Source organism: Nomascus leucogenys, chromosome 4 (assembly GCF_006542625.1).
Source record: "Nomascus leucogenys isolate Asia chromosome 4, Asia_NLE_v1, whole genome shotgun sequence".
NCBI lineage: Eukaryota > Metazoa > Chordata > Mammalia > Primates > Hylobatidae > Nomascus > Nomascus leucogenys.
Genome location: NC_044384.1, coordinates 103,282,700 through 103,305,588, shown reverse-complemented (window position 1 = coordinate 103,305,588; position 22,889 = coordinate 103,282,700). Strand labels below are relative to the sequence as shown.

The following is a 22,889-nucleotide window of genomic DNA, read 5'->3' as shown; positions in this document are numbered from 1 at the left end:
CTTACAGTTATATTTCCTATCTGTATATTTTATAATATTTGTGTTTTAATGCTTTTTAAATATCCTTTATTTTACTGTTTCTTCTCTTCCCTTGTCATATTTTAAAGTGTTTTATTTCTCAGCCCTCTATATCTTTGCATTAATTCTGTTCCTCTACAATAGAGTCCGTTCCAAGCTTTCTGTCTTCCTGTGTCCTTCCACGGCCCTGGCTCTCTGCATTATTTCCTTTTAATGGAATACAAATCTTTTCCCCTTGTATTTTTCTCACTCCTCTCCACACACCCCTTGTCTCGCCTTTCCCCACACCCCTCTAGGTGCTTCTTGGTCTTTGCTTTTCCTTTTTATTTCCTCACCATGTCAATTTGTATTTTTCCTCTCTCTTACTACTGTATCATAAATGGGACTCCCAACAACCACTCCCGTGTGTCTGCCTGGAAGCAGCAATTTTAAGAGGGGTTGGCCACTGAGCCTCACAGAGGGACCCCCGTCTTATGCTGCAGTGAAATACCATAGACTGGGTGGCTTACAAACAACAAGTTTATTTCTCCAATTTTGGAGGCGAGAAGTCCAAGATTCACCTGTCAGCACGGTCAGGTTCTGGTGTGGGCCTTCTTCCAGGTTGCAGCTGACACCTTCTCATGTCCACGCATGACATGAACAGGGCTAGAGAGCGTTCTGGGGTCTCTTTTATAAGGTCACTGGTCCCATCATAAGGACTCTGCCTGTGACCCACTTACCTCCCAAAGGCCCCCCACCTCCAATCACACTGAGGGTTAGAATTTCAACCTAGGAATTTTGAGAGGACACAAACACTCAGGCTGTGACACGGTCTTTAGCAAATCCCAGAATGAGTTGTCAGGTTCTTGGGAGATCTGTAACTGTGGGAAAGCGTCACATCCCAGGGAAAGCCACTGGCTGGGAGAGCCATCCCAGACAAGGCCTGCTCCCTTTGGGCGGGCCTCTGCGGAGAAGCCGGCTTGGCACGTTCTTTCTCCTCCACTGCAAAGTTCAATGCGAGAAGGTAGAAACCCAGAGGCCGTGCTGGCGCTGAGAGGAGCCCCACTCACCAGATTCAAGATCCCAAGGTAGGCACGGACACAGGGCAAGCAGGCTCCAATTCCAGGAGTTTGGAACTTAAATAGAGTCATAGAGACACTCAGAGCTGATCAAAGTGTGTGCACTGGGTGACATTTCCTAGAGGGTCCTGACAACTTCATCTGCAACTGGGGCTGCCGCAGGTTCTGCACCTCCAGCTCACAGTGCACAGGTGTTGCTGAGCTCCTCTACACAACGAACAGCACTAACAAGTGGGTTTAGGCAGGGATGCCGCCAGCTGTGTGGATCAGGCCCCAGGGAAGAGGCCGGAGTGGAGGTCAGCCCGGGAGTCTGCACACCTGCAGCTTGTTTCTACCGCACACAGATGGGCACGGGTGAAAATCTTCACAAGTGCTGCAGACTTTGGCAAAGCTTTTAAATTCAGAGCAGCCCAGAGAGGAGAAAGGAAAGTGGATGTGGGTTCAGGCCGCGTAAAATGGAGATCCAATTGCCTGACTTAGCTTTGAAGCGAATCTTCTCTTTCCTGGACCTGTTCGGCTTGCTGCAGGCTTCCCAGGTGAACAAGGTAAAGGCCTTCCACCTCCCACTGCCCCCCACGCCCGCTGCTTCTCTCGACCAGTTTGAGCACCACTTTGCAGAATAGCAGAGGGCTACATTGAGGCTTTGGGAGTTAGCATCCTTCACACTGAGGGCCTCATATTCTGTTAAACGAAAAGGACAAGTCGATATCCAGGAGTTCTGACTAAACAGTCCTTGAGGCTCCCATTTCAAGCCCTAGGAAATCAACACTTCTTCCTGCGAACTCATGAGAATATCCTGTGCCTGTATTAGCAGTGGTAGGTCTCTGTTGTTACCATTTCCTTATCTCCCCACACTGAGAGTGCTTTGAGAGCTGGAATCCCATCTGATTAACCTGTGGGGGTCCAGCTCCCAGAACAAATAATAGCAGAGGATTGCCCCTGCTCTCTGATGTAACTGATTGCCTGTTTGTCTCTTCCTTTCTTTCCCATAGCATTGGAATAGGATTGCAGACAGCGATTACCTGTGGAGGTAAGGGAAGGGAAAGGGTAAGGAGGGAAGGGGAGAGGAGATCATCTGACTGCACACCCATGCTGTGTACTGAGGCCTGTGTGGCTGGCTGTGTTGTGAGATATACACAGGAAAGTTACTGTGAGTAGGGGGTTGTGATATAACCGGGGCTCTGAGGAGGTGAACTGAGAACAGCCTGATGGGATTGTGACTCTGTTTCCAGGTCGCTATCTCTGCAGAGATGGGACTGCAGCAACTTCACTGACCAACACCTGGGCACACACACATGGAAGCAATTTTTCCTGCATCAAAGAAGGAAGGAGCTTCGGTTGGCATTGGCACAGCCACATAACTTTATCTACAAAGTAACTAAGAACATCGGTATGGGGACAGGTGTCCTAGAGGAACATGAGCAACTTGTTTTCAGAGGTCCACTCTATTTGATTTTTGCTGTGTGCAGTTGTGTACTATCATTCAGTAAAGGGAAAAGGAATTAAAATTGAACCAGACTGGGTTGCCGTGATAGCCATGTGATATCTTCCTGCTTCCTCTCTTGTCCCCACCATCTGTGCTGAATGAAGAAACTAGAGTGATTTTTTTTTCACAACATAAAATCAGGTCCTGTTACTCCCTTTTTTCCTAAGGCTTCTCATCCCTCCCAGAATAAAAATCAGAAAAAAAAAAAAAAAATTAATGGGAAACTCTAAAAAACAGAGGCTTGGCTGGGCACAGTGGCTCATGCCTATAATCCCAGAACTTTGAAAGGCCGAGGTGGGCCAATCACTTGAGCCCATGAGTTCAAGACCAGTCTGGGCAACAAAGTGAGACCCCCCCCCGCCAATCTCTATGAAAAAATTTAAAAAATTAGCCTGGGTGACAGGGCCAGAACTTGTCTCTAAATAAATGCATACATAGGCTCTACTGCTGCAGCCTCAACCTCCTGGGCTCAAGAGATCCCCCTGCCTCAGCCTCCTTTGTAACTGGTACTACAAGGGTATACCACTACAACCAGTTGACTTTTTTTTTTTTTTGAGGTTGAGTCTTGCTCTGTCATCTAGGCTGGAGTGCAATGGCACGATCTCGGCTCACTGTAGCCTCTGTCTCCTGGGTTTGAGTGATTCTCCTGCCTTAGCCTCCTGAGTAGCTTGGATTACAGGCATTTACCACCATGCCCAACTAATTTTTGTATTTTTAGTACAGATGGGGTCTCACCATATTAGCCAGGCTGGTCTTGAACTCCTGACCTCAAGTGATCCACCTGCCTTGGCCTCCCAAATTGCTGGGATTCCAGGCATAAGCCACCATGCCCGACCATATTTTTTAAATTTTTTTGTAGAGATTAGGTCTCACTTTGTTACTCAGGCTGGTCTTGAACTCCTGAGCTCAAGCGATCCTCCTGCCTCGGCCTCACAGGCATAAGCCACTGTACCTGGCCTAATCCTGATAACACTTTTTTTTTTTTTTTTTTTTTTTTTAAAACAGAGTCTCATTTTGTCACCCAGGCTGGAGTGCAGCAGCATGATCTTGGCTTACTGCAACCTCCGCCTCCTGGGTTCAAGCAATTCTCATGCCTCAGCCTCCCAAGTAGTTGGGATTACAGGCACCTGCCACCATGCTAATTTTTGTATTTTTAGTAGAGACAGGTTTAGCATGTTGGCCAGGCTGGTCTCGAACTCCTGGCCTCAAGTGATCCACCTACCTCAGCTTCCCAAAGTGCTGGGATTACAGGCGTGAACCACTGTGCCTGGACTTGATAACTCTTTTAAAACTCAGAAAAGTTCTCTGATGGAGAGATTTTAATATGCCTTTTATATCTATGGAAACTGAGGATAAAAAGGAAAAGCAAGTTGGCCGACATCTCCCAAATGGCCGTGGGAACCTGTGTCTGGATGACTCTGGAGCCCAATTTCTATCTTCTCCATATTGTTACCCAAACCTTCCTAAGAGGGTACAGAAATATTTTAAATTATCTTCTTTTGGTTTGGATCATCCCTTAACTATCTGGTGGCCAAGTCTTCTATGTTTCCTTCTAGCATTTGAGATGGAGTTGGCTTATCTCTCAGGAAATAGCCTTACAATGGATGAACAGGAGAAATCAATCATTTGTAGTGTATCTCCAAAGCAAGAGCTTTGTGCCTGGGATGTGCAAGAGGTGAGCCTGGCCAATATGTAGCAAAAGTACTGCATGCTTGCATCCATCCTGTTCTGTATTTGAAACGGAAGTGCTGAGAGGAAAATACTCGGAAGTGGTAACAAAAACAAAGTGTCAAATCAGGTTTTCTATCGTGTAATTTGTGACCTTTTCATTTGGACCATAGACACACATAGAATTCACTTTTGTTGTTGTCGTTGTTTTTGTTTGTTTTTTGAGACTGAGTCCCGCTCTATTCCCCAGGCTGGAGTGCAGTGGCGCAATCTCGGCTCACTGCAAGCTCCGCCTCCCGGGTTCACGCCATTCTCCTGCCTCAGCCTCCCGAGTAGCTGGGACTACAGGCGCCCGCCACCACGCCCGGCTAATTTTTTTGTATTTTTAATAGAGACGGGGTTTCACCGTGTTAGCCAGGATGGTCTTGATCTCCTGACCTCATGATCTGCCTACCTTGGCCTTCCAAAATGCTGGGATTACAGGCATGAGCCACTGTGCCCGGCATTTTTTTTTGTTGTTGTTGTTGTTTAGGCAGACTCACTCTGTTGCCCAGGCTGGAGTGCAGTGGTATGATCTCAGCTCACTGCAACCTCCACCTCCCGGGTTCAAGCGATTCTTGTGCCTCAGCCTCCTGAGTAGCTGAGATTACAGGTACGCACCACGATACCCAGCTAATTTTTGCATTTTTAGTAGAGACGGGGTTTCGCCATGTTGGCCAGGCTGTTCTTGAACTTCTGGCCTCAAGTGATCTGCCAGCCTCAGCCTCCCAAAGTGCTGGGATTACAAGCATGAGCCACTGCGCTTGGCTGAGAATTTACTTTTTAATATGTGTTTTTATCTATAAATTTGTATAACATCTTATTTTCTACCAATAATACGGAGTGCATTTGTGAAATAACTTTTGGGCTTTGTGCATCTTTATTACCTGTTCTATTGCCTCTTTGTCAATGATTGGCATTTGTTATATTGGCTTTTTCAGAAAGTGGTCTCTAGCTCAGATGATCTCCAAGGCGCATAAAGGATTTATCTCAAAACTGAGTGTGGCTTTTGTCTAATGGTATAAACTGCAGTGAGGTTCTTAGGAGACCCATAAAGTTTTTGTTACAGAGAATTACATTGGCAGAAACACTGCCAGCTTGGATTTAAAGGGGCCAAAACACACAAAAGGAAGAGGCCTTTTGGATTTCAAAACTTTTACAGGCAGGAAGCAGACTACCAAAACAATTTAGCTAAAAAATTGGGCCACCACATATAGAAAGTGAAGGATGACTCAGACAGAATCAAGAGCCTAGAGAGTAGAACCAAGAGTCATTAAAGATCTTTCTTGGGCCTTAAGTCCTAATTAACAAATTGCCAGCATGTTTTCTACTGGATTTCAAAATTTCTTGTAGCGGTGATTCCTATTTTTCCATTTTCACCTTTTCTGAATGACAGTGACTGTTATCCTGCGCTTACCCCACACTTGTACTTTGGGGATGGTGAGGGACAGATAACTTGTATATTTAGTTAGAAGATTTTCACATTAAGATAAACTGAATCTAAAGAGCTTTTTTTTTGAGTCTGCCTCAAATAAAAATATACATGGACCTGGACCTGGAAACAATGAAATCCTAGATTCTGCAATGATACTATAGTGGTATGAGACATTTGAGAGCATTGGGAGATGGTGGATATATTTTGATGTAGGGAGAAACTGAATCACTGGAGGCTATGGGGCAGACTACAGCTGCCAATCTCTGAGATGGCCCAAATATCTTCGCCCCACAATAATCACGATCAATCTTGTGTAGTCCACTGCCGCAGTGAATAGGGCTGACCTATGGAACCAACAGGATACTGTGGAAATTATGGTGTATAATTTCTGAAGCTATGTCACAGAAGACAATTCTGTGACCCATGGGTCATCAGCTCTTGGAGATCCAGCCACAGTGTTATGAGAGCTCTCAAGCAGCCCTCCAGAAAGATCTGTGTGGTGAGGGACTGAGGACCCCTGCCAGTAGCCAACACCAACTTACACAGCTATATGAGAGGCCATCTTGGAAGTGAAACTTAACTTCTCCCTCATGAGAGAACTACAGCCAGAACTACCCAGTCAAGCTACCCCTGAATTTCTGATCAAAAGAAACAGAGTTAGCAAAAGCCTGTTTTAAGCCACTAAATTTTGGGATGCTTGGTTACATGGCCATAGGTATTACTGCATAGGCAACTTGTTATAGTGTGAGAAATCAAAGTAATGATTACATGTGGGTGCGGGGAGCCGTGGGGGGGTTGTTAAATAGAGCACATGCAAAGGGGACTTCAGGAGAGCTTAGAAGTGGTACATTGGTAATCACTTGTGATAATTTATTAAACTTCGTGTTCTTTTCTTGTATGATATACTTCACAATTTTTTAAAGGTAAAGAATCATCTAGAAAGACAACTATTCTATCTTGTATGTAATGTACAAGGTTGAATAACAATTTTAATGATAGTTAATACATTTTGGGTTCCTACTGTGTCCTAGGCAGAATTCTGAGTATGTTTCATGAGTTGTGAAAGGTAATGACAGCCTCATTAGAAGGCATGATAGAAAGTGACTTACTGAAGGCTGTACTGTGAATAGGAGGCAGAGGTGATTTGAATCTATGAAGTCTGATCATTCTTTGTGCCTGTTATGTACCAAGTTCTTGTCTCTGAGCATAGCGTGTAGTTCCTGTTTTCATGTTCGCTCCTCCAAAATATTGAGATGTGGAGAATTTTCATATCCTTTGCCCAGAAGCAAGAAGATCTGATTTGGAAGAGGCTTCCAAATAAACATGGGCAGAATGAAAGCACAGTAGGTGTAAGGGTTCCTTGAACACAGGTCGTGTTGCTCTCGTTCTCTAGGGCACCATGATCTGGTCAAGCCCAGTCCAGGAGTTCCATTTGTCAAATCTGGTAACCCTCCCTCAGATGCATCTGGCCATCACTATGGATCGGAAAAAAACTATCAAAGTGTGGAACTGTCAGGACAGGGACGCTCTGGCCGTTCTCCAAATGCCAAAGCCCTGTTACTGCATGGAAGCCTATCTTACAAAGGATGGCCCATTCCTGATGGTAAGTGAGCCCTGAATTTAGAGGGGACCAAAAAATCAAATGCCTGCTGTCTCATCAGGCATCTGTGTCACATTGCTGTCCTATCCCTATTTTTTTTTTTGAGACAGTCTCACTCTGTTGCCCAGGCTGGAGTGCAGTAGTGCAATCTTGGCTCACTGCAACCTCTGCCTGCGGATTTCAAGCAATTCTCCTGCCTCAGCCTCCTGAGTCGCTGGGACTACAGGCACACACCACCATGCCTGGCTAATTTTGTATTTTTAGTAGAAACTGACCAGGCTGGTCTTGAACTCCTGACCTCGTGCTCTGCCCACCTTGGCCTCCCAAAGTGCTGAGATTACAGGCATAAGCCACGGCGCCCGGCCTATTTCTCTTGTCATCCCTTCCACATACCCTGCGAGTCAATCACAGTATATCAATGAATGTTATACAAACCTCCACGCTATCTTGGCCCTTGACTTGCCTCAAGTACATTTCCCCAGCAATTCTTCTAAAAACAAAAAGCCAAAAATTTCCTGAATTACTTTATATGTGCCTCTTCTTTCAAGTGTGTGTTATTGTCCAGTCCATTAACTTGGTTGGGGACAGTCGAGGGAGAGAGATGGCTTTGGGGTGACATTGAGAAAAAGCGTAGTGTTGATGTGCTAATGAATAACTGTCCTTGAGAAGAATGCTTTGGGGCTTGGAAAGTTTTATTCCATGGGATAATCCCAACAGTGTCTCAAGCTAGACTGGTCAGAGGTTTTGATCTCCATTATGTGATTGAGGAAACAGTGGCATATCTTGCAGCTCACAGTGCTGCCTCCTCTGTATTTCAGGATTTCACATATTTTCCTATTGATATGGTGGGGATGCTTTGGTTTCAGGTTGGCGATGATGCAGGTGACATCTACACATTTACACTGCCTGGGTTAAGGGATGTTTCTAAAGTTACTGCATTTCAATATGGTATTGTACTTCTACACTGCTCTCCTGACAAGAAATGGGTATTTGCATGTGGGACATACACTCGTACTTTGCCACAGGTAGGTGCTGTTCTGTGTATTTCAATTTCAGGATGGGAATGTCAAGTTAGGAAGCATGCAGAGAAACTGCAGAGCTCAGTGAGGACCAGGCATACTGCTCCGTTCTCTCTAAGACCATATCACAAGGGGAATCCCTTGTGATGGTCAGGAAACAATGCTCTTCGAAGCAACAACATCCAGTTGCTGTGGCAAATGTTTAACAAAAACTTGTTCACGAAGCCCGAATTTGCCAAAGAGATGGAAGAGGGTGAGACAGGTATCAAGAAATAGGGATTGCTGGGCATGGTGGCGTGCACCTATAGTCCCACCTACTCAGAAGGCTGAGGCAGGAGGATCGCTTGAGCCCAGGAGTTCCAGGCCATAGTGTGCTATGCTGATAGGGTGTCCACACCAAGTCTGGCATCAATACGTTCACCTCCTGGGAGCAGGGGACCACCAGGTTGCCTAAGGAGGGGCCAACTGGCCCAGGTCAGAAACAGAACAGGTCAAAACTCCCATACTGATCAGTAGTGGGATTGTACCTGTGAATACCCACTGCACTCCAGCCTGGGCAACATGGCGACACCCTACCTCTTAAAAAAAAAAAATTTGTTTTTTTTACAAAAATATCTTTGACCTTGTTCTCCTTTGCCTTCTTTACTTTTATCTATGTTGGCTGGAAAGTATAGAGAAGTCCAAAAGTAACTGAATATGCAACAGCATCTGAATATCACTCTGAGGAAGGCTTTGGCCTTTGAGCAGGCCATTTGTAGTGGGGCACTGGTGGACTGGGCACCAAAGAGGGAGGAGTTCAGAAGGCAGATAGTAAAAGCCACACAGCCCTTGACTTGTTCCCCAAGAAGGGAAAATCTGCTTAGCCAACCTCAACTTGACCAAGGGTTCAGTATGGCAAGATGGTTTCATAACACCTTAGCATGCTTCAGTGACATTGTTCTGTGAATGGGACAGGAAGGATAGGAAGACAGTGAGTTCCTTGTATGCTGGAGTGATAAGCAGTGACCACTCATCACTCCTGAGATGTTGAACAAAGCTTTGGCCACAAGATGAGAATTTCTAAGAAGGCTCTTCTGGAGTCACTCCTGTACTGAGAGGCTGTAAGTTCCCTGCCCCGACCGTGCACGCGATGCTCTCTTTAGGTATTCCTCACAGAGTCCTTACTGAGACCATCAGAAGGCAATGTTCCTCTGTCTACCTTTCTCCCACATAAATTATGTGTCAGTGCCTGCTGGACCCCAAAGGTGAAAAACAGGATAACACTGATGTCCCAAAGTCGCACTGGAAAAAAGACAGAATTTATCACCTTTGATCTAACAACCAAGAAGACTGGAGGCCAAACAGTCATCCAAGGTAGGCTGTGCTACATTAGAAATGCTTGTTTCTCTTCCTCATCACACAGTCATTCGTGTTTAGCTATAATAAATGGGTCAGTCTATATAAAGGGAGCAGGGGATTTCTTTTTTTTTTTTTTTTTTTTTTTTTTGAGACGGAGTCTTGTTGTGTTGCCCAGGCTGGAGTGCAGTGGGGTGATCTCCACTCACTGCAAGCTCCACCTCCCGGGTTCACGCCATTCTCCTGCCTCAGCCCCCCGAGTAGCTGGGACTACAGGCACCCGCCACCATGCCCGGCTAATTTTTTGTATTTTTAGTAGAGACAGGGTTTCACCGTATTAGCCAGGATGGTCTCAATCTCCTGACCTCATGATCCGCCCGCCTCGGCCTCCCAAAGTGCTGGGATTACAGGCATGAGCCATCGCACCCAGCCAGGAGCAGGGGATTTCTTTAGCTGGGGGTGAACCCACCCCAGTTCAGCTCTAATACCCATGCTGATCTCTACCCCCACCCCGCTCTCTTGGGCGAACACATATAGATTTCCATCATGTTTTAGGGCCTGGGTTCCAATGCCCAGGGGATTGTTTATTGTCCACAAACCTCTGTTCCTGTGTCCTAGCACCTGTTACCACAGTCAGTGATATGTATTTGTCATGCCACTGGACTACCCTTCATTTTCCTCCCTGGAATGAAGTCTGTGGAAGTGGGGACTATGCTTTTTTATTCAGTGTGAGGATATTGTCATTATTCAATGATCTGATCTTTACTTCCTTATGTGTGTGTGTATATATGTGTGTTTTACATGAAAACAGCATGTGAGATCGCAAGTTTCCAGGTGGCAGCTCATCTGCAGTGCCCTATCTGGATGGGAGCCAGTGATGGATATATGATTGTCTTTACCAGTGGGCCATACTTGTTACTCTTCAGCATCACTGGCTTCCTGCTGCAACGATTTGAGGACCACCAGGCAGCCATCAACAACTTCTGGGTGGTATGTAAGATTCTCTTCCACTGCTTTTTGATCTGACTTTGACTCCTTGGCCACTCACTCTGGCTGTCCTTGGAAGGATCCTTGCTATGTGCTCACCACATCCGAGAACTCTGTGCATGTGTACATGTGGGAAGAAGGAGGTCGCCATCCATACCTCAGGAGCTGCTATCACCTGGAAAACACGTGGCATGATCACACAACAGACAGGTAAGCTCTGTTTTGTGATCTAAACATCCCCTGAACACTTTTTTTTTTTTTTTTGAAACGGAGTCTCCCTCTGTCACCAGGCTGGAGTGCAGTGGCTTGATCTCAACTCACTGCAACCTCCGACTCCCAGGTTCTAGCAATTCTCCTGCCTCAGCCTCCCAAGTAGCTGGGATTACAGGCACGTGCCACCACACCTGGCTAATTTTGGTATTTTTAGTAGAGACGGGGTTTCACCATGTTGGCCAGGATGGTCTTGATCTCCTGATCTCGTGATCCGCCCGCCTCGGCCTCCCAAAGTGCTGGGATTACAGGCGTGAGCCACTGCACCCTGCCGAAAACTTCTAATTTCTACATCAAGATGAATGAAGGGAGAACAGGGATTTTTTTTTTTTTTTTAAAGATTCTGTGAGGATAGATATCAATAAACTCATGCCTGAAAAGAGAATCGCTAGTTCTTAAAGTCATGGCACTTGCAATAGATGTTAAAAGTCTTCCCAAAGTGGCTCTCAATTTATCTTCCCATGAGCAGTAGATAGATGATGTCCTCAATACCCTGTGTTTTCTTGCTGAGTTGTACCTTTTGTGAGTTCATTAGCTACTTGGTTGCTGCTTCAGTGAGCTGCCTTTCCCTCCATTTTGCTGATTTTTGCCCCTGGTTTGCTTGCCTTTAAATTGTTTTTCTTGAGATTTTACGTAGTACACGTAGAAGTCTTGTCTCTTAAGGCTTTGCAGACATTTTCTTCCAGATTATTGCTAGTCATTATACTGCTTATAGTGCTTTTTTGGCAACATCTAAGAAAATACATATATCCTTTGCACTGCCAACACCACTAAAAAGAATTTACTGTGAAGCTATACCTCCAATCATTCAAGTACATTGGCTGTTCATTACAGCATTTGTGATAGTCAAGGGCTGGAAGCTCCCTAAGTGTCCAAGCACAAGAGATTGTTTAAATCACCATAGTATATCCACACAAGGAAGTATCAGGCAGCTGTTATTAACTTTTTTACAAGAATACGAAAATGTCTATGTTCAGATAATGATTTCCATTGTTTTGAGGCAAAAATACTTTAAATATCTGTAATCATACTTAGCAGACTTTCATGGTTTTTGCTCTCTATATCATATCTCATAAATTTTAGCCTACACCAATCATAAATACTTATTTCCTTTCAATAATTTCAAATACTTCCCCTGGATTTGTTTTCTTTCTTACATTTGAGTGGATGTATAGTGATACCTCATTGTGATATTTATTGTGCCTTTTCCCAATGACATTGAGCAATTTATTTGCCATCCACATATCTTCTTTAACACATTTTTTCAAATGTTTTGACCATTTTTTAATTGGGTTGTTAATATTGAGTTTCTTAATATTGAGTTTTGATAATCATTTATATATTTGGAATATACGTCTTTTATCAGCTAAGGGTTTGCAAATATTTTCTCCCACTCTGGTTTGTCTTTCTACTCTCTTCACAGTGTCTTTCAAAGAGCAACTGTTAACTTTGAAGTACAATTTTCTTCTAAAATGACTGGGCTTGGGGGATTGTATCTACGAAATCTTTGCCTAACCCAAGATCACAGAGATGTTCTAAGATTTCCTCTAAAAGTTTTACAGTTCAGGGTTTTACATTTAGGTCTCTGATGTATTTTGAGTTAAATTTTGTAAGGGAAAGATAAAGATCAAGATGTATTTTTTTTTGCATATGAATATTCAATGATTCAGCACCATTTGTTGAAAAAACTCCTACTCCATTGAATTGCCTGCGTACCTTTGTCCAAAATCAACCATATTTGCATGGGTTAATTTTGAGACTTTCTCTTTTGTTCCAATCATCTATATATGTATCTCTTATCAAATAACACACTACATTGAAAATGTAACTTTATAGAGACTTTGAAATCAGATAATGTGAGTCCTCTAATCTGTTCTTTTACAAAATTATTCAGACTATTCTGGTTCCCTTGTTTTCCAAGTGAATTTTAGAATTGGTTTGTAAATTTTTACAAAAATTTTGAGATTTATATTGGAATTTGTTTGGATCTAGAGATTAATTAGGGGAATTGGCATCTTTACTATTTTGGCTCTTCCAATACATGAACCTGAATGTCTCTTACTGTTTTAGGCCATCTTTATTTTATCAGTGTTTTTGTAGTTTTTAGGTTAAAGATTTTGCACATATTTGTAAAATTTATACCTAAATATTTCATGGTTTTGGTGCTATTATAAAGAGTACTGTCTTATTTCAATTTCCATTTTTCATTACTAGTATATAGAAATATGACTGACTTTTGTATATTGACCTTGTATCCCACAACCTTGCTAAACTCATTCATTCTAATAGCTTTTATTCATAGATTGGTAGATACTTTTTGCTTTCTCTATGTAGACAATCATGTCATCTGTCAAACAGTTTTCTTTCTTTTCAAATGTATGCCTTGTTGTTCTTCCCTTTTTGCATTGGCTATAACCTCCTGTGTGGCATTGGAGTGGAGAGCCGACATCCTTGCATTGGATGAAAAGTGTTTGGTCTTTCACCATTATTATTATATTCACTGTATGTTTTTGTAGATGCCCCTTACTGGGTTGAAAACGTTCTCTTCTAGTCCTAGATGGCTGAGAGGTTTTTATTATCATGAATAGATGTGAATTTTCTCAAAGGCATTTTCTGCATAAATTGGTATAAGCATATAGGTTTTCTTTTTTAGGTTCTTAGTAAGGTGAATTATATTGATTTTCTTTTTTGTTAGTGGTCAGGACAGAGTATCTTATTAGTTTTTAATTAACAAATAATTATATATTTATGGGGTACAATGTGATTTCATAGATGTATATATTGTAGAATGATTAAATCAAGCTAATACATCAATCACTTCATACACTTATTTTTGTGGTAAAAAATACTTAAAATCTACTCTCAGCAAATTTGTAAATATGATACACTATTATGAACTACAGTCACCATGCCGTGCCACAGATCTCTGAAACTTATTCCTTCTGCCTAATGGAAACACTGGGCCCTTTGGCCAACATCTCCTCATTCCCCTCTCTCCCAGCTTCTGTTAACCACCATTCTGCTGTCTGCTTCTATGAGTTCGATTTTTTTTTTTCCTTTAAGATGTCACACGTAAGTGAGATGATGCAGTATTTGTCTTTCTGTGCTTGGCTTAGTTCACTGAACACAATGACCTCCAGATTCATCCATGCTGTTACACATGACAAGATTCCCTTCTTTTCTAAGGCTAAATGGTATTCCATTGTGTGTGTGTGTATATATGTATATACACATATACCACATTTTCTTTATCCATTCATCCATTGATACACACTTAGGTTGATTCCATATCTTGGTTATTGTGAATAGTGCTGAAGTGAACATGGGAGTAATGAGGGTGCAGACATCTCTTCAACATACCAATTTCAATTCCTTTGGATGTATACCCAGGAGTGGGATTGCTGTATCATATGATAATCCTATTTTTAGTGTTTTGAGGAACTTTCATGTTGTTTTCCATAATGGCTGTACTAATTTACATTCCCACCTGCAACGTACATGGGTTCCCTTTTCTTCACATCCTCACCAACACTTGTTTATCTTTCATGTTTTTGACCATAACCATTCTAACACCTCCAATGAGGTGGTATCTCATTGCATTTTTAATTTGCATTTCCCTGATAATTCATAATGCTAAGCATTTTTTCACATGTTTGTTGGCCATTTTATGTTTTCTGTGGAAAATTGGCAATGAAGAAACTTTGCCCATTTTAATATGGTGGTTTTCTTGCTATTGAGTTAGAGTTCTTATATATTTTGGACATTAACCCTTATATGTATAATTTGCAAATATTTTCTCCCATTCCATAGGTTGTCTCTTTGATCTGTTTTCTTTCCTGTGCAGCAACTTTTTAGGTTGATGCAATCCTGTTTACCTATTTTTGCTTTTGTTGCCTGTGCATTTGGGGTCATATCCGAAAAATCATTGCCCAGATCAATGTCACAGAGCTTTTCCCCTGTACTTTCTTCTTGTAGTTCAGGTTTTATATTTAAGTCTTTAATTCATTTTGAGTTTTGTATGTGATGTGAGAAAAAGTCCCAACTTATTTTCTTTTCATGTGACTATCCAGTTTTCCCAATGCCATTTATTGAAGAGCGTGTCCTTTCTCCATGTGTTCCTGGCACCTTTGTTGAAAAACAATTGACTATAAATGTGCAGGTTTATTTCTGGGATCATTTATTCTGAGCTTTTGGTCAATGTGCCTGATTTTATGCCAATATCATAAAATTGTTTTGATAACCGTAGCTTTATAATATGTTTTGAAATCAGACAATATGCTGCCTCCAGCTTTATTCTTTCTCAAGATTGCTTTGAGTATTTGGGATCTTTTGTGGTTCCATAGTCATTTTAGGATTGCTTTTTCTATTTTTGTGGAAAAGGTCATTGAAATTTTGATAGAGATTGCATTGAATCTGTAGATCATTTTGGGGAGTATGGACATTTTAACAATATTCTTCCAATCCATGAACATGGGATAGCTTTCCATTTATTTATGTCTTCTGTTTCTTTTATCAGTGTTTTATAGTTTTCAGTATACACATCTTTTACCTCCTTGGTTCAATTTACTCAAGTATTCCAATTTTGGATGCTGTTGTAGGTGGATTTTCTTCATTTATTTTATTGGATATATGGAATTTCTGAACATTAAATCAGCCTTGCATTCTAGACTAAACCCCACTTCCTCATTTTATATTACTTTTTTTATATATTGCTGAATTGAGTTTAATACTTGATGATTGTTGGCTTCTGTGTTCATGAAGGATATCGGTTTGTAGTTTTCTTCTTTTTTTTTTTTTTTTTTTTTTTTTTTAGATGAAGTCTCACTCTTGTCCCCAAGGCTGGAGTGCGATGGCATGATCTTGGCTCACTGCAACCTCCACCTCCTGGGTTCAAGCGGTTCTCCTGCCTCAGGGTGTTATTTCTTCCTTAAATGTTTAGTAAACTTCAGTAGAACAATCTGGGCCTGGAGATGACTTTTTTGAAAAGCTTTTAACTATAAATTCCTTAATAGTTATAGTACAACTCAGATTATCTACTTTATGATGGGTGAGTTTTTACAGTTTGAATTTCCAGCAATCAGTCATTTTATCTAATTTGTCAAATGTGTGTAGATTTGTTTCTTTTAATCTTCTTAATGCCTGTAAAATTTGTAATATGAACTCCTTAATTTGTAATACTGGTAATTTGTGTCATTTCTGTGTTTTTTTGTTTTGGTTTTGGCTTTGTGTTTTTTGGTCAGCCTTACTAGAGTCTTATTAATATTACTTATTTTTTCAAAGAAACGGCTTTTGGTCTCTTTTTATTTTTATTTTTTTTTTAACAACCTCTATTTTGCTCTTCTGAATTTGTCTATGTCAGCTCTTAAATTTTACTTTCTTGCTTCTGGTTACTTTTATTTTGCTATTTTTTCTAGTTTGTTTGTTTGTTTGTTTGTTTGTTTGTTTGTTTTTAGACACAATCCCAACCTGTCAGGCTGGAGTGCAATGGGGTGTTATGTTGGCTCACTACAACCTCTGCCTTCTGGGCTCAAGTGATCCTCCCACCTCAGCCTCCCAGAGTAGCTTGGATTACAGGGTGCACCACCATGCCAGGCTATTTTTTAATTAATTAATTTATTTATTTGTAGAGATTGGGTTTTGCCAGTTTGTCACCTTTTTTAGTTTCTTAAGGTGGATGTTTAGATCATTGATTTCTGACCTCTTTTTAAAATATAAGCATTTGGTGTTCTAAATTTTCCATTAAACACTGCTTTAGCTGCAATCCTCAGATTTTGATTTTCATTCATTCAGTTCCATATACTTCTTTATTTCCCTTTTCTTCTTTGAGCCATGGACTATTCTAAAGTATGTTTAATTTCCAAGATTGGAGATTTTATTGTGATCTTTTTGGTCATCAATTTCTAATTTAAAGCAGTTATGGCCAGAGAGCATATTCCATATTTTCTTCATTCTTTTATAGTTGTTAAAATTTGTTTTGTCACCCAGGATATGCTCTATCTTGGTGAATGTTGCATGTGAGCTTGAAAAGAATGTGTATTCTTCTCTTGTTGGGCACAATGTTTTATAAGTGACAATTAGATCAGCTTGGTTGATCTTCTTCAGTTCTTTTCTATCCTTTCTGATTTTCAGTCTAGTGATTCTATCAATTGAGAGACTGTTGAATTTCCTATTACGGATTATTTATCCTCTTTGTTCTATTAGTTTTCATGTATTTTGCAGCTCTGTAACTTGCTGCATACACATTTAGGATTAATATATCTTCTAGGTTAATTGGCCTTTTTGTTTTTGTGTAATGTCTCTCCTTGTCCCTGGTAATCTTCTTTGCCCTGAGGTCTACTTTATCTAATACAAATTTAGCCACTTCTGCTTTATTTTGGTTAATATTTGCATGTTATATTTTCATTCTTTTACTTCCAACCTACTTATATCATTATATTTGAAGTGAGTTTCTTGTAGATAGAATCTGGTTGGGTCATGCTTTTTATCCATTGTGCTAATCTGTCTTTTAAGTTTAAATATAAAAGTTTAATGGACAAAGAATACTTGTATATATTTATGGGGTACAATATGATGTCTTCTTGCATGTATACACTGAAATGATCAAATTGGGCTAATTAACTTATCCATCACTTCAAATATTTATCATTGTGGTGAAAACATTTAAAATTTCTTTGAGCTATTCTGAAATATACAATATGCTATTATTAACTATAGCCACCATGCTCACCAGAATTTATTCCTCCTGACGAACTGAAACTTTGTACCCTTTGACCAACACCTCCCTGTTCCCTGTCTAACCCCCTGCTCTGACCCTACTTGGCCTCTGGTAAACACCATTCTATCTTCTACATCTACGAGTCTAATTTATTTAGATTCCATGTATAAGTGAGATCATCAGGCATGGTGGCTCACACCTGTAATCCCACCACTCTGAGAGGCCAAGGTTAGGGGATTGCTTGAGCCCAGGAGTTCAAGGCTACATTGAGTTGTCCATGTTTGCCCATTTTTTAATGGGTTTGTTTTTCACTTGAGTTGTTTAAGTTCCTTAGAGGTTCTAAATATTAGGCCTTTGTCAGATGCTCGATTTGTGAATATTTTCTACCATTCTATAGGTTGTCTGTTTACTCTGTTGATAGTTTCTTTTGCTGTGCAAAACCTTTTTTTGTTTTGTTTGGTTTTTGAGATGGAGTCTCACTCTGTCACGTAGGCTGGAGTACAGTGGCACAATCTGGGCTCACTGCTACCTCTGTCTCCTAGGTTCAAACGATTCTCCTGCCTCAGCCTCCTAAGTAGCTGGAATGACAGGCATGTGCCACCACGCCTAGCTAATTGTATTTTTAGTAGAGACAGGGTTTCACCATGTTGGCCAGGCTGGTCTCGAGCTCCTGACCTCAAGTGATCTGTCCACCTCAGCCTCCCGAAGTGTTGGGATTACAGGTGTGAGCCACCATGTCCAGCCTGTGCAGAAGTTCTTTTGTTTAATTAGGTCCCACTTACCAATTTTTGTTTTCATTGCAATTGCTTTTGAGGACTGAGTCATAAATTCTTTCCCAAAGCCAATACTGATGTCTAGAATAGTGTTTCCTTAGGTTTTCTTCTAGGACTCCTATAGTTTGGAGTCTTACGTCTAAACCTTTAATCTGTCTTGAGTTAATTTTTGTGTATGGTGAAAGGTAGAGGTCCACTTTCACTCGTCTACATATGGCTAGTCAGCTATCCCAGCACCATTTATTGAATAGGGAGTCTTTACCCCATTGTTTATTTTTGTCAATTTGTTGAAGATCAGTTGGCTGTGGGTGTGTGGCTTCATTTCTGGGTTCTCTATTCTGTTCCTTGAATCTTTATTCTGTTTTTATACCAATACCATGTTAATTTGGTTATTATGGCCTTATAGTATAGTTTGAAGTCAGATAATTGATGTCTCTGGCTTTCTTCTTTTTCCTCCAGGTTGCTTTGGCTATTCAATATGGAATCAGGATCTTTCCTGATACCATATAAATTTTAGAATAGTTTTTTTCTAGTTCTGTGAAAAATGACATTGGCAGTTTGATAGGAATAACACTGAATCTGTTGATTGCTTTAGGCAGTGGCCATTTTAATGATAATTACTTCTTCTACTCCATGAGCATGAAATGTTTTTGCATTTTTTTTTAATGTCACCTAGGATTTCCTTTTTTTTTTTTTTTTTGAGGCAGAGTCTTACTCTGTTACCCAGGCCGGAGTGCAGTGGTACAGTCTCGGCTTGTTACAACCTCCACCTCCCGGGTTCAAGAGATCCCCCTGCGTCCGTCTCCCAAGTAGCTGGGACCACAGGCATGTGCCACCACACCTGGCCAATTTTTGTATTTTTAGCAGAGATGGCGTTTCGCATGTTGGCCAGGCTGGTCTCAAACTCCTGACCTCAAGTGATCTGCCCACCTCAGCCTCCTAAAGCGCTGGGATTACAGGCGTGAGACACCACGTCTGGCCTATGATTGCTTCTAGCAGTGTTTTGTAGTTCTCCTTGTAGAGATCTTTCACCTCCTTGGGTAGATGTATTCCTAGGTAACTTATTTTGTGGGGTGCTGTTGTAAATGAGGTTTCATTCTTGATTTGGCTCTCAGTTTAAACATTATCAGTATATGGAAATGCTACTGATTTTTGTACATGGATTTTTGTATCTTGAAAACTTATTGAAGTTGGTTTCAGTTCCCGGAGCATTTTGGCAGAGTCTTTAGGGTTTTCTTTATATAGAATCATATTGTCTTGGAGCATAGTGGCTCATGCCTGTATTCCCAGCACTTTGGGAGGCTGAGGCAAGATGATCACTTGAGCCCAGGAGTTCGAGACAAGCCTGGGCAACATACAGAGACCCTGTCTCTACAAAAAAAAATATATATATATATTAGCCAGGCATGGTGGTGTGTACTGGTGGTCCCAGCTACACAAGAAGATGAGATGTGAAGATCACTTGAGCCCAGAGGTTGAGGCTGTAATGGGCCATGATTGTGCCACTGCACTCCAGACTGAGTGACACAACAAGACCCTCTCTGGGAGGATTTAAAAAATACATATTCTCTCTCTCTCTCTCTCTCTCTATATATATATATGCACACACACACATATATAAAATCAATCATATTGTCATATTGTCCACAAATAGATAGTTTTAATTCTTCTTTTCCTATTTGGATGCCCTTTATTTCTTTCTCTTGGCTGGCTGCTCTAGCTAGGACTTCCTAGCTAGAGCAATCACTACTTTCACTACTAATCACTACTAGTCCCTACTGTGTTTACTAGGAGTGGTGAGAGTAGGCATCCTTGTCTTGTTCCAGTTCTCAAAGGGAATGCTTCCAGTTTTTTACCCATTCAATATGCCATTACCTGTGGATTTGTCACTGATGGCTCTTATTTTGAGGTATGCTCCTTCAGTGCCTAGTTTCTTGAGGGTTTTTGTCACAAAGGGATACTGGATTTTACTGAAAGCTTTTTCTGTGTCTATCGAGATGATCATATGGGTTTTTGTTTTTAATTCTGTTTATGTGGGGAATCATATTTATTGACTTGCATGTGTTGAACCAACCTTGCTCCCAGGAACGAAGCCTACTTGATCATGGTGAATTAGCTTTTTGATTCACCATAGTGAATCAAATTAGCTTTTTGATTCACCATAGTGAATCAAATTAGCTTTTTGATTCACGGTGGAGAGGGGTAAAAGTGTCACTTCGTTAATACAGAATAAGAATCAGCAACAGAGCTATGCTCCCACCATTTCCTCATCATACAGTGGGGAGGGAAGCGTGGCATCTCTTATGATATTCAATTGGAGTAGAGCAGGTATACTCAAAAGGGAGCAGAATTCTATTTTAAAATAAAAATCCAGGGCTGGGCACAATGGCTCACGCCTGTAATCCCAGCACTTTGGAAGGCTAAGGCAGGCAGATCACTTGAGTGCAGGAGTTTGACACCAGCCTGGGCAACATGCTGAGACCCCATCTCTATGAGAAAATATTTTTTTTAATTTCTTTTTTTTTTGAGATGGAATCTCACTGTGTCACCCAGGCTGGAGTGCAGTAGCGCGATCTCGGCTCACTACAACCTCCGCCTCCCGGGTTGTAATTCTCCTGCCTCAGCCTCCCAAGTAGCTGGGACTACAGACGCCCGCCACCATGCCCAGCTAATTTTTTGTATTTTTAGTAGAGACGGGGTTTCACTGTGTTAACCAGGATGGTCTTGATCTCCTGACCTCGTGATCCACCCACCTCGGCCTCCCAAAGTGCTGGGATTACAGGCAGGAGCCACCGTGCCTGGCCTACAAGATAATAACTTTTTAAAATTAGCTGGGTGTGGTGGCACATGCCTGTAGTTCCAACTACTTGGGAGGCTAATTTGGAAGGATCATTTGAACCCAGGAGATGGAGGTTGCAGTGAACTGACATGGTGCCACTGCACTCCAGCCTAGGCAGCACAGTGAGGCCCTGTCTCAGGCAAAAAAAAAAAAAAAAAAAAAAAAAAAAAAACCTCTCTAATCAGCATTAAACCAGATAATCTGTCAAATCAGTTACTGACAATTCTGGCAATAATATTTGAGAGCAGGCTGGGATTGCTATTCCTGCAAATAATAATCAGTGTAACTTTCCCTGATTTTATGTAGTTATTCAAAACCAAATCTAGGAGCACAAAGGACCAATTAATTTGGAAAGAATATTGATATCTTAGTCAAGTTCTAAGTCAGTATTAACAATGGATGTACCTACTTTCTCTTTTGTTCACTGATCTTATTTTTCCATTGACAGCTGCATCTCCAGGGTGATGTGTGATAATGCAAGCATAGTACTTAGGGTGAGGAAAGCAAGTGACTCCAGCATTCTGGTGATGTATTCTTTGAATACGTAATATGGAAACTAACAAAATTGACCTTGCATCATCTGCAATGTAGTAAAGAGAATTCTGTTTGCAAGCCCAGAATGATTATTTTAGTGAAATTTAGATGTTGTGGCCTGAAATGGTGGCACATGGCTGTAGTCCCTGCTACTTGGGAGGCTGAGGTGGGAGGATCCTTTGAGCCCAGGAGTTTGAGCCTGCAGTGAGCTGTGATTGTGCCATTGCACTCCAGCCTGGGCAACAGAGTGAGACCCTGTCTCAGAAGAAAATGAAAATTAAAGAACAATGAAAGTGGTCACATGACATGGCTGAAGAGATCTGGTTAAGCCATTTTCTTGATTATAAGAGAACAGAGTCTATAAGGTAATACATGGGCAGTGGAGACCAAGGTAGAAGATAAGACAGAGGGAGAGAAATGTGTAGAATCATGTACAAAGAATGTCACTTGCCAAAGGGAACAGGAATAAGTAGGATCCCACAAGGATCTGCAATTCCCAGATAACTTAGGTTAAAAAGGGGGTAAAATTGAATTGCTGTTGGGCTTTCATTTTCCAGAAACATGGTGGCCCAGAGCAAAGCATGCATAGCACCTTAGCATTGTTCAAAACTGCAAACACAAAACTAAAAAAATCCATGGTTAGATGGCTGGAATAGAATAGAAACTTCCAAAATTAGAGAATGAAAAAAGTCCAGAAAATTCAACAAATGCTGAAGTTAATGTCTTATTTCATAGAATTCCAAAGGCTACATGATGAAATACAGGCCTCCACCAAATTGGTGGTGAGATCAGAAATCTACAAGATCCAGGACCCTCAGAAAAGTAATACTCCCTGTAGGTAAACTGAGGGAAAATCTATTCATTAGAGAAGGATGAACAGCTACCTCCCTCAGCTTCAGAGATGGGTGAAATCAAGACAGACAAACAATTATCTTCAGAGAATTCCTAACCATAACAAAACTCACATTTGGGGTTTATATCAGTCAAGGTCCCAGGATGATAAAGATGTCACATACAAATTAAGGTAATTTGAGGAAGGTTTAATAAAGGAACTATTATAATTTGGGGCACAGTTTTTTCTTTTTAAGTAGATGAATTGGCTCTCCAGTCTGT

General features: G+C 41.3%; 1 protein-coding gene across 2 annotated transcripts; it reads left to right on the top strand.

Moving 5' to 3' along the window:
• The first annotated feature begins 985 nt into the window (after nucleotides 1-985).
• FBXW12 (F-box and WD repeat domain containing 12) lies at nucleotides 986-21,854 on the top strand. Of its 2 annotated transcripts, XM_030810176.1 has the most exons (11): nucleotides 986-1,085; nucleotides 1,448-1,621; nucleotides 2,069-2,106; nucleotides 2,309-2,466; nucleotides 4,119-4,237; nucleotides 7,098-7,307; nucleotides 8,171-8,329; nucleotides 9,466-9,676; nucleotides 10,470-10,648; nucleotides 10,725-10,855; nucleotides 21,691-21,854. In XM_030810176.1, exons 2-11 carry the CDS (start codon nucleotides 1,532-1,534, stop codon nucleotides 21,788-21,790), a joined length of 1,395 nt encoding a protein of 464 aa, XP_030666036.1. In that variant the 5' UTR covers nucleotides 986-1,085; nucleotides 1,448-1,531; the 3' UTR covers nucleotides 21,791-21,854. The 2 variants fall into 2 exon arrangements, with proteins under 2 accessions (XP_030666036.1, XP_030666037.1); XM_030810177.1 differs by lacking the exon at nucleotides 7,098-7,307 and having other exon boundaries at nucleotides 1,421-1,621.
• The last annotated feature ends 1,035 nt before the right edge of the window (nucleotides 21,855-22,889 follow it).

What these genes read in the sequence shown, in the direction of transcription:
- FBXW12 (XM_030810176.1), top strand. Translation starts at nt 1,532, where the DNA reads ATGGAGATCCAATTGCCTGACTTAGCTTTGAAGCGAATCTTCTCTTTC. An exon ending in CAAAGTAACTAAGAACATCG is followed by an intron (nt 2,467 to 4,118) that starts GTATGGGGACAG and finishes GTTTCCTTCTAG; the next exon opens with CATTTGAGATGGAGTTGGCT. An exon ending in CATGATCACACAACAGACAG is followed by an intron (nt 10,856 to 21,690) that starts GTAAGCTCTGTT and finishes TTCCATTGACAG; the next exon opens with CTGCATCTCCAGGGTGATGT.